Source organism: Carcharodon carcharias, chromosome 10 (genome assembly GCF_017639515.1).
Source record: "Carcharodon carcharias isolate sCarCar2 chromosome 10, sCarCar2.pri, whole genome shotgun sequence".
Lineage (NCBI taxonomy): Eukaryota > Metazoa > Chordata > Chondrichthyes > Lamniformes > Lamnidae > Carcharodon > Carcharodon carcharias.
Genome location: NC_054476.1, coordinates 67,562,157 through 67,576,875, shown reverse-complemented (window position 1 = coordinate 67,576,875; position 14,719 = coordinate 67,562,157). Strand labels below are relative to the sequence as shown.

Sequence of the window (14,719 nt, the reverse complement as noted above, 5' to 3'; positions counted from 1 at the left end):
TCCAAGTTACTGACTAATTTTAGCCCACTGCCACCAAGAGGAGATTTTAACAGGAATCCAAGCTAATGCTAATCCAAGTAGCATGTTCTGTTAATGCAGTAGTTCATCTCCTGACGCATAATATATAATGTTGAGAGAAACCAATATGACCAGTACCTTTTAAGTGCGATGACGTTGGTAGAAGCAGAGTCAGAGTTAGTAACTTTATGGTTTGAGGCCACACTTGACATTATTCTGGAACGAGCTGTGAAGTCCTGTGCACTATAACTGCGGCCTATCGCTCTCAGGTAGAAGTGACTAGTGAAGCGGCAGAACAGTGTACAAACATGCAGGAAAAGAACAGCATAATAAATACATGAACTCACAGGTTATGTGCATGGAGTTAGAACAGAAGCAGAGGCCTGACTTACATGGATTGAAGGCAGTATATACACAGAAAGACAGTCAGTACACACACAAACTGAATGTTGAAGTACGGGGTCTGGCAAGTTCCAAATATTCAGACTGGCAGGAAGGGTATACCACACATACAAAGACTGCTTTGCACAAGAAAGAAATAGACTGACACACAGTGAATATACAGTAATTACACAGACAGACACAGCAAATGCATTGGCTAACGCAGGATAAAGACAATTGCAATAATGATAAAGGCACCTCAATGCACAGCGAAGGGATTATCACTGAATGAGGCTGGCATACTGCAATTAAAAACATTACCATGCACTGCATAAGATTCAGAGCTAAGAAGCAAGTGAACTCTAAGATACAACACACAGACGGTAATGAGACACGAGTGGCTAAAGTATGTTCCAAGACAGTAACACAACTAGGGTGAAGAACAGGCAAGCAGGCAATATGTGGCAAGCATCCATCAGGTGGGCTGTTTCTGAAGAACATGCAATGTCAGACCTGCTCTTTGGCCCCTGATGATTTTACCTAAATACACCACAGCAGTAAATAGCAAACCTGAGTTCACAACATTTTTTACCAAAGCATTAAAACTTCAATGATAGGAAAACGTAATGTAGATATTCACATTATAGTCAACACCTGTTTTAATATTCACTACTTTGTTCTCAACATGTTAATGTCACTGTATTGGTTACATCAAAAAACGTACTGAAAATAAACATAAAACACACTAATGAGAGGCTGATATTGAGGAGCAAGAACAGCATCGTTAAAGATACAGTCAGTATAACAGAGCATTAGCTTGAGGGAGGGGCAATGGAGGAATGAGCTACTGAGCATGACAGTGAGAAAGATCTGGATAAGTTTCAACAAACAATGATAATGGAATGGAAGTATAAAGATATTGCAACTACCATTCAAAGCACTGGCCAATATTCTTCCCTCAATCAACATCACTAAAACAGATTGTCTAGTCACTCATTTACTAGCTTGAGAGACCTTGTGTGCAAATTGATTGCTGTAATCATCCATACAACAATAGTGGCTGAACTTCAAAAGTAAATCCTTGATTGGAAAGTGCCTTGGAGTGTCCTGAGGATATGGAGAACCACTATATAAATGCAAGATTTTTCTTTATTTTACTTGGATGAATGCAAGTGTGGTTACAACCTGGCTGAAGGAGAGCTCAGAGTCTGTCCAATACAAAAGATCAGGAGTGTCTCAAAACTCAGCGATTGAGAATGCAAGGTATTGCTCTCTGGTATACTTCCAACGTTTAGAAAATGGTTTATCAGGAAAACTGTAGATGCAAATGGTGGTCTGGAAATAACATGAGAAAAATTATAGTACTTTTCTCAGAGGAAGTAAGGGAGGGAGGAACAAGAAGAAAAGAGAAGGAATAAGACAGAATAGAGTGAAAAGTATTATAGACTTAACTTTAATAGATTCTGCAAAAAAGCATTTGGTTTTGAGCTGTACTATTTAAAAACTGCAAAGTTTTGCTCTGGGTGAGGAGAACAATTTTGAAGCGAGCTTTAAAACTAATCAGATGCTGCTGGTCTTTTGGGGCCAGTTTCATGTTAAGAGCTCAAAGAATCATTTGATGCATGGGAGAAACTATTAGATAGGTAAACAAAAGTTACAACCATACAATGATGTTGAGCATGACTATTGGGACATAGCTGAAGAGATATCATCTCATTGTACCAGTATGAAAGGCTGTTCAAGTGCCCAGAGTTTAAAATGAGATGAAAAACAGATCATTCAGTTCATGCCTCACTTTGGGTGATCAGGCTCTGTTGAGCATCTCCTGAATAACATTACAGCTCTGTCCCCTAAACAAAGTGTGGGAACCATGGGGTAAAGTACTTCAATCTAACAAAATACAGTGCAGGCTCTTACATACTGAAAGAAAAAAAGTGGAGACATAATTGCTTAAATGAATAATGTTGAACTAACTGGGAGAGAGGCTGAATGAGACCTGGGAGTACTGTGGCAGTAAACTCAATATTGATCATATTCAGTCACTCCTGAACATCAGTTACAGTGTGTTGAACCATACTTCCAAAGTCTTGGAGCTCTGGTCAGGCTGTGTCCTGAATATTGTGTTCGGATCTAGTCACTGAGGAATGAGGGCAACATTCAAACCCTGGAGAAAAAGCCCATGAGACTAATTCCTAGTGTTAGGATACAGAGTTACAAGCAACAGTTAAAAAACATTGGACCATTCTTGAAAAAAGGCTAATGAGACAGGAAATGTACAAGTTACTAAGCTGACTGGAAAAAGTTAATAATGAGCATTATTTCTACTTCAATCACAACGGCAGAACAGGGGTACACAGGGACTAACCAATAAAAGGTAAGTTCAGGACTGATGCCAAGAGGCACTTTTCACTGAAACACACTCTGAAGAGATAACCTCTCACTGTTACCAGGAATCATGTTCATCAATGCCTGTCATCCTGGCAGCAATCATGATGCCTTTATTCTGCGCAAGTTCAGAGTGCCATTAGCAGTTATGCCACCAGGAAGGGCTAGAGGGAAGCTAATGGACAACAAGGGCTATCCGCTGACCACCTGGCTCATGACTCCAGTTTCTGACCCTTGCATATAATGAGAACCATGCTGCTACACAAAATGTTATCGAGCAGAGCACTGAGTTGAGTACTCCAGGGGAGCCATGAGGTACTCTTCAGAATGCTTGTCACCATTCATCTTGGTCTGCTGAATCCTGCACAATGTCACCATCATGAGGGCACTACCCTTGCTACCAGGCATACGGCGAGCAGCTGAGGGGGAGGCAACTAACACATCCCCTTCCGCACCAAACCATCAGTGATTGGCTCATCCATCAGATGTACCAGTGAGCGTAACCCGAATTGCTAATTCAACATCAGTCTTACAACTTCCCTTCCCTCTATTACTGATCATCACAACGTCTTCTTGGCCACAATAATGAAACAAAAGCCAACACAAACATCCCAAAACAATTTTATCAAACAAATCATCTAATATTCCATACCACAGTCAACTAATTATCTTTTTGCATTCCCTTATTGCCTAGCTTCCATGTGCCTTTACTTGGCTTAGTGCTCCAATGCACTACTACCCCACATGGCTGGTGGAAAACTGCTGACTTCAGCAGGAGAGGCTGCAGATAAACAACCGTGCACACCTCTGGCCTTAAAAAGCCCAGGTTTGGACTGCACCATCTTGGCATCACTGGCAGCAGTCTGAGCTGGCTAACTGATGAGCAACAGCAAGGGCACTGGTGGAGTGGCAGTCGTGGGAGGTCAAATGCCACCGTCCTGAGAGAGTATAGCCAGTACGTACTCCAAAAAACCACTGCCACTCCTCTGAGGATGACACCTCAGCAATCCTGGTCATCGGCTGGAGCACAGATTGCTGCCCTGCTGCGAGAGAATGCAAACTTCTTTGAGCACTGATATCCATAGCTATAAAGGCAGCAGATTGAGCCTGCATGGCAGCAAACTGTGCTTGCATTGCAATAAGCCAAACCTACACAACTTCAGTCTGAGATTCCTACTCTAGCACTCAGACTCTCTATGGCTTCTGCTTGTGCTGAAATGAAGCAGAGACATCAACCCACATGTGTTCTCATGGAGTTGGCAAGCACTTCCATGCTGGATAGGATGGGCTTGCAAGTGTTGCAAAACCCTGTGCCAGACTCCTCCATGCTCCTTTACAGTGACAGCAGGTTTTCTAGCAGATCAGCAATGCCCCAAGCATTTGTGCGCCTGTCCATCTGTACATTGCACCATCAACACCCACATCAGAGTCTTCTGCAGCAGAACCCTTGTGCGACCTTGCCCTCCGGTGAGCTCTGACTGCCCTGGCTGTAGGCCGCTCATGTCTGCTGTCTCACTATGTGCAGATCTTGCCTCTAAGCCATCCTCTAAAGTATACAGTGGGTCTGAAAGGAAGGAGGATTAAGGGTCAAGTTATAGTATGGTGAGGGCAATGGGGGCAAAGCAAATGTATTATCCTTACAGTACCTGCAGCTTGTAAGCTGGAAGAGATTGCAAAGTGAGAGGGAAGTGAATGCGAGGACAGCGCTTTCCAAAGCCGTGGCCTCTACCACCTAGAAGAACAAGGGCAGCAGATGCATCACCACCTGCAAATTCCTCTCCAAGCTACACACCATCCTGACTTGGAACAGTAGCACCGTTCCTTCACTATCACTGGGTCAAAATCCTGGAACTCCCTTCCTAACAGCACTGTGGGTGTACCTACGTTGACATGGACTGCAGCGGGTGAAGACGACAGCTCACCACCACCAAGGACAATTAGGGATGGGCAATAAATGCTGGTCTAGCCAATGACACCCACATCCCATGAAAGAATATAAAGGCAAGGAAGATGAGGTGTGAGTATAACTCTCAGCAGGGTTTCAGCCCACTGCGGCCATGTCCGCAACCATGGCCACTCCTATGAGCACAAGCACCATACCCTCCATCAGTGAAGACATGCAGCCATGCCTGTTCTCTGCCAGTTACCTGCTGTGGCCTCCATTTGTGAGCCAATTTCTCCTCAAGGGAGGGAAGTGTGTCAATGGGTGTGGTGTATTGCAATGTGTCTGGGTGATGTGGCTGCCAGGCTTAAATGACTAGCTGGGAGATGTGGGTGTGAGTCCTGCAGTGTTGCTAAGTGCGTGAGGGTGAGGTGAAGCTGTGACTGTGTGGCATAAGTCATGGCTGATAGAGATTATTGGTAGGAGAGTAGAAAGGATGTGGTGTGAGGTACTTCAGGATGAAGTTCACTGACCTTCAGCAGTTAAGTCATTAAACTTCTTCCTGCACTTCATCCAGGTCCTCAGGATTACACTGCTTACATTGATAGAGATGGCTATCTGCTTCCACTGCCTTCGCAAAGTTTGTGTGGAGGAATTCCTTGCACTCTGTGGATAGAGGACTAACTTTTTGTCCAACCCTTGCACCAAGACCTCCAGTGCTGTGTCAGAGCATCTCGGAGCCCACTCTCTGCCCTACCGCACTATATTCACTCTCTTCCCGAATCACATCCAGTAGCTGCTGCAACCAGAATGCACCCTCCCCCTTAAGAGGTGCAGCCTAGCTTTAAATGGTATTAGCCTTGCAATAACCTGGGTCCCCTACTATCTGCATTCAGCTGTACACTACTATCATTTAAATGACCAGGCAGCACAAGGTTTGCATGCATCAGAAGGAAATGCCGTGGATTAATCGCAAATTACAGTCCCTGGGCTATTTTCAGGGGCAATCGAATTTCTGCCCCAGGGAGTTGAGCTTGGGGGTGCCAACTTGTTGAAAGAACTAGTGAACATTCTGACACAAGCTTACAGCAGTTATGTTAGTCTGTTTACTTGTAGGATTTGGCCTGGTGTATAGTATTCTTTGTTTTTGTTTCAGATTTCCAGTATGTGCATTTTTTCCCTTTTCAAAGGATTTTTTCCTTTGATTTTGAAAGATATTACAGCAATTGACGTCAGTACAAAGGGACTATTCATCCCCCTCAAACATAAAGCTTCCCCTTTTATCATAAAAGGAGTATGATTTTCTGTCGATGTCTTTAAGACACATTTTGGAAAATTGTGCGCTTGTATTCTATTTTAAAGGGATACATCCTTTTAAGTGCCGACTGTGACAATGGTTTTGAATATCCTTGAATTTTTAAAAGATTTATTTATTGGCTAAAATTATTTTAACATAATCGGAATTACCTGGGAATATCAAAAAGCACACGTTTATGGAAAAGACAGCTAAAAAGTGCAAGATTTACAGAGTTAGGAAAATTATTTAGTTGTCAGAACTTAAAACGAGCATGAACAGCATGGCATCGTGGGTATTTGCTATTCCACATCTTTGCTACATGTCACCATGTAACTGTTGATAATGTTAGAAATGCAGGTGCCTTTGAGAGTAAACCAGGACCAGCTTCAGTGTGAATTGAGAGCAGGTGATGCTCATCGAAGCCTGTACTTAAGAGCTGGGTTTTGCTTCTGGATAGGGAAAGGATCCAGAAGGGAAGAGTGGAAACTGGTATTTGTACTGAATTATAAACAATATAAACTGGTATTTGTACTGAATTTAACAATAAAACAGTTGCGATTCACAGGATGTCTTCTGCTGCCTGATTCAGTAAATGGACATCCACCTGTTCAACAATTGATCCAAGACTTATTAAAGAATGCTGTAGAGGTAAAAACAAACTGCAAAATCATGTGCTTTCGGGCTGCTCCTTTGGAAGAAAGTATGTCAGTGAATGTTCTCCTTCCTGGGTAAGTTTGTAGATTGGTTTGGTTTAATAGAAGATGTAATGCTTGACTCCTTAGTTGAGTTAAAGATGGATGGCATTCTGCAAGAATGGCTGTTCACTCTGTGAAGTGGACCCATAGTTAAATCTGTGGAGCCAATTAAACTTTGCAGCAGAATTCCTGATGCATTCCTGTCATGGTAAATCTGTGCCAGGAACAATAATCCATAAAATCTATCCCTTCATTTCAAGAGTGGGATAATAAAATGATGGGACAGGACCTGGAGAGAGGAGCCCAGGATTGTATTGGGCATAAAATTAAGGAACTGGAAAGTGGGATCTCTGAGGGTCTCTTCAAGGCTGATTGTGGAAATTACTTGTCATGGTTTAAACAAAAACAACATATGTTCTTGACTAGATCTTTGGTTTGTTAAGTGCTATTACTATGTACAATGATGGTTTGCTTGTTTTTGTTCTTGTTTTAGAATGAGAATATGCATGGCAACTTGGCACATGATATGTGTCCATGCAAATATCATTTAAAGCAACATCATGCAGGCAGCATTCTATCACAGGCTGCCTCTTCTGTTTCTATAGATATTTACAAGATTCATCCACCATTCCCAGTGTCAGAGAAGAAGCCAATGCCTCACAGCAACTCTGCACATGTACATTCACCCAGTTTGAGAAGCAGCAACTAGTGAGACACAGAATAAAGTGAGAAGGAACATGTGGCAGTGCAGGAGGCCAAAGTCAACTATAGCACCCGCACAAACTCCATACACTTGCAAATATCAAAAAAAACGATTAGCCGAACACAATCATCCTCTGGAGTCACCTGATCAGTGGGCATAACACTTTAGAAGGTCTGGTGGTGTTTACAGACTTTAGGGCAACTCTATGCATCTGGATGGAGCTCCCATCATACATATAACATTGATCAGGGCCAAAGTGGGCTCCTTGTTTAGTGTTCGTCATCAAAGCAGGTGGGAGATATTCTCTCCCCGCAATTAGCCATTTTAAAAAAAATCTTTTTCCACCTCTCCCAGGAGATTACATGTCTCTTCAGGTTAGCCTCTAGTAAAAGCTGTCCTAACAGAGTTAGAGCATCCTTACAAATGCTTATATGCGTTTACAATCTGCTGCTATAGATGCTGAACTGGTCAGCAAGTTCTTTTGCTCAGCTTCAAAACACTGGGGATCAGATGGAGGGAGCCATTACACAGGCTTCACAGACCTCATTACTACCCTCAGACCTGCCCTCCTGCGGATTAGTGGTAATGCTGAGGCAATGCCCAGCAGTAAGGGCATATCTGAAGTTTGCTTTAGGCAATGCCACATCTGCCTAAATATCCTCCAATTCAGCAGACAGAAGATGAGTGCCATGAAAAAGGATAGCAGTTGGACAGCTCAGCATCAGACATGGAAGAAACAGCTTCAGGGCCATCTCATGGCTCAGCACGAGGCATCACAGAACTAGCTCAATTCCAAGAGACTCCTACTGACACCTCGTGATCTTTCTTAGTCTTCCCATTAAGGAGACATCTTAAAAAGATGGTATACACAATCAAAGGGAATTTCCAGAATAAAGTACATAAATTAATTACATGGGGTGTTTACATTTTACTTCCACTTTGTCCAGAGAATTGACTTCTGATAGTGTACAACAAGGTGATAGCAGATCAAAAGGTAACCATCCATGGTGGTGCAGAAGACAATGTTGCTGAAGGTGTATTTAGCCACCACATGCTGCACAGGTGTACTGACAAGCTGCTGTACAAGTCTTGGCAACTGCAATGGTGCAAACATCTTCAGTTTACTGGCAATGTCCTGATCTAGTGTTAACTGCAAATGGACTGCCGCCCCCTCCAAGTTATGTATACTCTGGAACAAGCAGCTGATTACAATGGATGTCACAGGCTGCAAGGTGCTTTGTCAAAGCATCTCCAAGTATTACCTCAGATGCTAATTGTTTGTTTGGTTATGGCCTTGGCAGATCCACAAGCTTCATTGTGTTCAAATTCTGTCTGGAGCTCAAGGGTGTCAGTTGCCACAGCTGAAGAGAATACCCTTGGTCTCCTCAGAACCTCTTTATAGTCTATTTTCTTTTTTTAAATCAAAGGATTTCCTTAAATGAAAAAGGATTGTGGACATTGTCAGGGAAGTAGAAATTGAACTTCATGCTGGTATACTGCTGATCACAGACTACTTGACCAATGGGAGTGGAAGCCTTTGTGTAGCAGCTAAGATGGCTCCACGGATGCCATCAATAACCTTTTAGAAAATCCTGCCTCAAGAACTTCAATAGTCTCTCAATGTGCATTTATCTTCCTTTGGGAAATAATGAATGCACTTGAGCCCTGCTGAATGAAGTATATTGTGGTCTGGTTGACTGATCTGTCCCTCTTTCTCCCTGACACCCAACCCTGCCACCTGATGTTGCAGATGACCCCTGCAGTAGTTAAGAAGAAGCCAGAGTAAAAGCTCAGACTGGTGACTGTCACTAGCAATGCCTGTAATGGAGGGTTTCTGCAGATGACACCGCCACTACCTCACTGGCAAACAAAAGTATCTACCTTCAGATACTCCCAGGTAGGAATGCCACTGTCCCTATGTGCAACTATAGATAGGAGCAGTTTACCTCTGGCGTAAACATGCCTCCTGGCCACTTCTTTCATCCTCTGTTCCATCTCCATGAAACCTCAAGCAGAGAGGAGCACTGAGTGAAGTGGCAATTTTTATTCTAGCACTTTCTCCTGAAGAAACTGCTTCTCGGGTGGCCCACTTTAGATGGGCATGCTGTGTGCACATGGCAAGACCTCTCAGCAAAGAATAGGGATTTAGCAACCGACTCCATTCATATCTAAGTTCTTTTTATATAAGACTGTCTGCTTAAAATAATGCTGGAGTTGATGGAATGGACAGTTACCAGATATCTCTGTCCCCCACTGCCCCAAAAATATTTTCTCTGAACAGAGTTCCTACTCACTTTGAGTCAGTTAGTCATAGCACTTATACCGTCTCCTGATGTATTGCAGAACATTCCATTCTGTGCTGCAGCTCATAGAGTATGGCAGTGGCACCATGCAGGTAGAACATGGAATTGCATAACCCCAAGCTAACTATCAATCTTTTTTTCTATTCCTTGTTCAGGCTCTAACACTCCACACTATCTCCTGGCTGCAAAAGTGAAACAGATCTCTTCCAATAAATTCTGGAGATCTCATTTCATCTCTTGTGGTAAGATGCTTATTGGTTTTGCCATTAGTTTCTTACTGGACCATGACTGCCAACATGCAATGCAACTTGCTATTATTCTACTTACTGGGTATAAAAATGATGGCAGAGATAATACTGTTTTACATATGGGATAGCAGAGAGCATAGGCATGTTACAAGAGCTGGGAGCTGGGGCCATGCCATACACTAATAACAGAACTGACAATTAAAGTGCAGAACAGCTGTCCAAGCGTAAATATCCTTCTATAGTCAAACACCATAAAATGCCAGATACAACACAAGGTAGATATTAAGCACACTCTATATTGGCACAAGTACTTCTAGATGAGACAGAACCTGTCACATGAACAGTAAAACTCTTCCTTATTGCACTGCTTTTACCAGATCAAGTACAGATCACACCATGACCCCCGCCACCCCAACCTTAGCATCAATTGTCAATTTATTTAACTCCTGAGTTTGTTACTAGCCATAGGGAGCTCTCTGAAATTCATCCTGGGTTCACAAGGATGATGGAGTAAAATCTCCAGGGTTATCAGTACAACATGTGACCAGGACCATTTCAGGAATCACCTTCTCCAGGATCGGGCCAGTTTTCCTTTCCTTGGATTGTTTGTCTGTGTCTGCATCTAGTCAATAAAACCTTCAATAAGTTGTCCACAGGTTGGGCCTATTTTCTGCAGTCTGCTCCCATTGCCTCTCCATAGACTACTCTGCTGCAACACTGCAGGATTACCTGATTCTATCAGAGTGAGAAAACTCCATCTTATTGCTCTGTGGCACTGTTTGCTGGAGCAATCATTCACAGATGGGATTTTCCTCAAGAAAGTTCCTCTTTTAATTCTATTGTGCATTCTCACAGCACTTCATCAATAAACCCAATGTCATTCCAAAGTTTGTGCAATACGGTGCACTGGGCTATTATCATGCATTCGTCTACAATTTAATGTTGTGGCTGCTATACACGAAAGGAAAAACTTGCATTATATGTTATTCAAGACATCCCAAAGTGCTCAAATACAATGAATGTGTAATCATGGGTATTTTTTGGAGGCAGACACAGCATCTAATTCACAGTCTCAAATACAGCATGGTGCTGAATAACCAGTTACTGTTTTATTTGGTATTGGTTAAGGAAGAACTATCAACCAGTACCCCAACGATCTGAAATTACTTCCTGATAATTCATCATTGGAACTAAGCAAGCTTCAATGAGCGAGAAGTGTGTGCTGTACCCAGAGACACCAGAAACAGATAAAAATATCACAGGAATCAAACAAGTGGAAAGATGAAACATTGATAGAATCAACACCAGCACAGAGGTCAATCCCTTTTAAAAAATTCCTACAAGAAATCTGAGCCTATCATATTATTACCAAACAGCTCAAGAGCGCTCTAGACACTGGTCACAAACCTCTTTGGATAACCAGACACTACTGTCGTGGAGGTGCCTGTGCTACTTGGCATTGTGTTATTCAAGTCTTTATCCCTTTTGCTGCTCTCCAGCTCTGTCTGCCTGCGTGTGTAGGATGAGCCCCGGGCCAAGCTGGTCAATTGATTGCCAGTGTCATCCTCTCGTTGCCGTGTATAAGAGGCACTCCGAGCTAAAGGGACTGCAGAGTCACTGCATTGAAAAACAAGGGTCAAAGAGCAAAAGACAAGCAATGATGTCCAATTTAAGTACACTTTTTAACATTTCCATTTTAAAGCTAAAGCAGTGAGAATATTTCTACCACAAAGAGGCTGTTCAGGGGAAACAAAGTATTTTAAAGGGTGCAGACACACTAATCCCCAGTAAACGCTCACTTCAATTTTCCAGAACCACTACCACGGTAAATTGTGAACATTACCAAAAACTCCGCAACCTGGGTACAAACTCAAAATCAGAAGGAAGGTGAGAAGCTTGGATTACATTACTTTAAGTAGAGGATAGTTAATATATGTAGAACTGACTGCCCATGGAAATAGTAAGTTAGGTGGTGGGAGCAAATTTACAAAGGAGAAATTAGTGGTGGTGTTTTCTTCCTTTTGCAGAAATAGGAGTATTTTTAAATTTTGAAACAAAACAGATGGACCACATTTCCATCACAGTCCTGTACCTTCCTAAATTCTACCACTTTTTTTCTATTTTTCATTTCCTCTACTGAAGGTACAGGCAAGTTGGAGACAATTCCATTCTCATCTTCTGTCTGATATCTCCATCGAAGTAAACAGTAGCTTTGTGCAAAACTAAACAAGTAAATGTTTCCAGATTATTCAACTATGGTGTCATTGCAACAATCTTTGGGTTTTCTTGCAAGGGAATTGGAGTACAACAGTAAGGGAGTCTTGCTACAATTGTACCAGGCTTTAGTGAGACCACATCTGGAGCACTGTAAATAGGTTTGGTCTCCTTATCCGAGGAAGAGTATTCTGGTGTCATGAAAATATAACATTTTAATAATATTATTGTGATTTATTGTAAAGGTATGTTAATAGTGGGGTTTGGATTAGTTTCTGTGTGGGGAATGGGTTTAAGTGAATTGCAGACAGCTAGTCTGGAGCTTTGAGTTCTCGAGAAGCTAGGTTTGAAATGCTAAATACATAAACATGGTTGAAGTTTTAGAATGTGAGATGTGAAGAACATTTGCATTTTTAGATAAACCAGAGTAATGAATTTCAAAACGGCAGTAAATTGTTACACCTAGCCAACATAGGCTAAGCCAAACAGTGTTTATTTTTCCCAAAGCTTACTGGTGAGTACTTTTTCATAATATAAATCTTCCATTGTAAAGTTTCAAAGACATAGTGGGGCAATGGAATTTACATTAAAAAGGGAGAAACATGTATAAAGGAGATGAGGTTATGTGTAAAGGGGAATGAATTCTAAGATTTAACAAGCGTGAAAAGTCTCCAGCCTCAAGGTATGAAATTACTGTCTACAAGGACCAAAACTAAGAAAACTCACTGAATATCACTGTCCAGAGTATTGTGTACTTTGCCTGGGTCTGTTGAAGTTTGTTTTTAACTGTTGCCTTAATGGAGGTGTAACTGGGAATCTGATTAATTAGTGGAGCTAGGAGTTATCATAGTAGTAATTTGTAGACCTATGTATGTGCTTAAAATTTCTTTTTATTAATGTTTAATTTAGTTTGGTAAAAAAAAACCTAAAGACTTGGTGAGCTTACTACTAATAAATTCAAGGCACACATCTCAAAATAGGAATACAAATCGCAAAAAGGGTTGCGGCAGCTGTTTAAAGTTTCTCCTTGGGATTTGAGCAGCTCAACATTTACCATCTGCTGTAACATCACACTGTCTTGAAAGCACTGCGATGAAGGTTCACTAGATTGGTTCCTGGGATGAGAAGCTTGTCTTATGATGGGAGGCTGTGTAAATTGGGCCTATACTCTCCTGGGTTTAAAAGAATGGGAAACAAAAACACAAAATGCTGGAAAAACTCAGCATGTCTGACAGCATCTGTGGAGAGAGAAAAACAAAGTTAATGTTTCAAGTCTGTATGACTCTTCAGAGCTCTGAAGAAGTTATATGGACTTGAAACATTAATTCTGACTCTCTCTCTCCATAGATGCTGAGGATGTTTTCGCTCACTGGAGAGTCTAGTGAGGGGGCATAATCTCTGAATAAGTGGTTGTGAATCTGGAATTCTCTATTCCAGAGGGCTGTGGATGCTCAGTAAATTTGAGGGTGAGAAAATTGATTTTTGGAAATCTAGGGAGATGGGAATCAGGCAGGAAAGCGGAATTCACGTCAAAGATCAGCCATGATCTTATTGAAAGGCAGAGCAAGCCTGAGGGACAATTTGGCCTACTCTTGCTCTTTTTTTAATTTGTTCATGGGATGTGGTTGTTGCTGGCCAGGACAGCATTTATTTCCCATCCCTAATTGCCCTTGTTCAGGTGGTATTTTTAAGAGTCAACCACATTGCTGTGGGTCTGGAGTCACATGTAGGCCAGACCAGATGAGGATGACAGATTCCCTTCCCTAAAAGACATTAGTGAATCAGATGGGTTTTTACGACAATGGTTTCATGGTCATCATCAGACTCCTAATTCCAGATTTTTTATTGAATTCAAATTTCACTATCTGCCATGGTGGGATTCTAACCCGGATCCCCAGAGCATTAACCTAGATTTCTGGAATACCAGTCCAGTGATGATACCACCTTTGGTATTGTGCCTCCCCTTATTCCTTAAAGCCAGTTCTCACTCAAAATCCACAACTATGCATTTTCCATCTCCAATGAAGGAGAGAGAATTGTGATTGAATTTCATCTTCCTTATCCCAACTGATTTAAAACCAATTGAGGCACCCCAACTGAGTTTCTAACTCAGAACAGAATTAAGTTTGGACTGTCTACTCTATACACCTTAGTCACATTGCTAGAGTAGTTACTTATTCATTCTAATGTTTTTTAATCTATCCACATGTATGGATCATTGCCCCTAACAGCCTCGATCAATCATAAAAGGATCAGCGTGCTTCAATCTTTGTTCTTGCAACCTACCAGGAACTTCAAACTTGGGGTCTTTTACAACATCAGCATAATCAGAATCTTTTTTTGTTTATGAACCTAAACCTGAAGGTCTATTTTAGACAAAGGAAGTCACTTGTACAGAAAGTGTTGAAAACCAGAAGTCCATTCAGGCTCCAACTCTAGTTTTCAGGAGTATTTGAGATTGGTGAAGTGGTGAAAAAACCTATACCGCAATAAGTACAGGGTTTACACTGTTCCAGTGACACTTCTTAACCTAATTAGTTAAATAATGAACTTAAATAGATATCCCACCTACCATGGAACAGCTAGACGCAAG

General features: G+C 41.8%; 1 protein-coding gene across 2 annotated transcripts in view; it reads right to left on the bottom strand.

Moving 5' to 3' along the window:
- zmp:0000001167 (protein phosphatase 1 regulatory subunit 12A) overlaps positions 1-14,719 on the bottom strand; it is a 188,428-nt gene that overhangs the window by 65,119 nt on the left and 108,590 nt on the right. The window contains exons 12-13 of one of the 2 annotated variants that reach the window (XM_041198067.1): positions 11,320-11,529; positions 157-297 (exon numbers count right to left, since the gene is read on the bottom strand). In XM_041198067.1, the coding sequence (XP_041054001.1) occupies positions 157-297; positions 11,320-11,529 (351 nt within the window). The remainder of the gene's footprint in view (positions 1-156; positions 298-11,319; positions 11,530-14,719) is intronic. The other variant, XM_041198068.1, reaches the window with a different exon arrangement.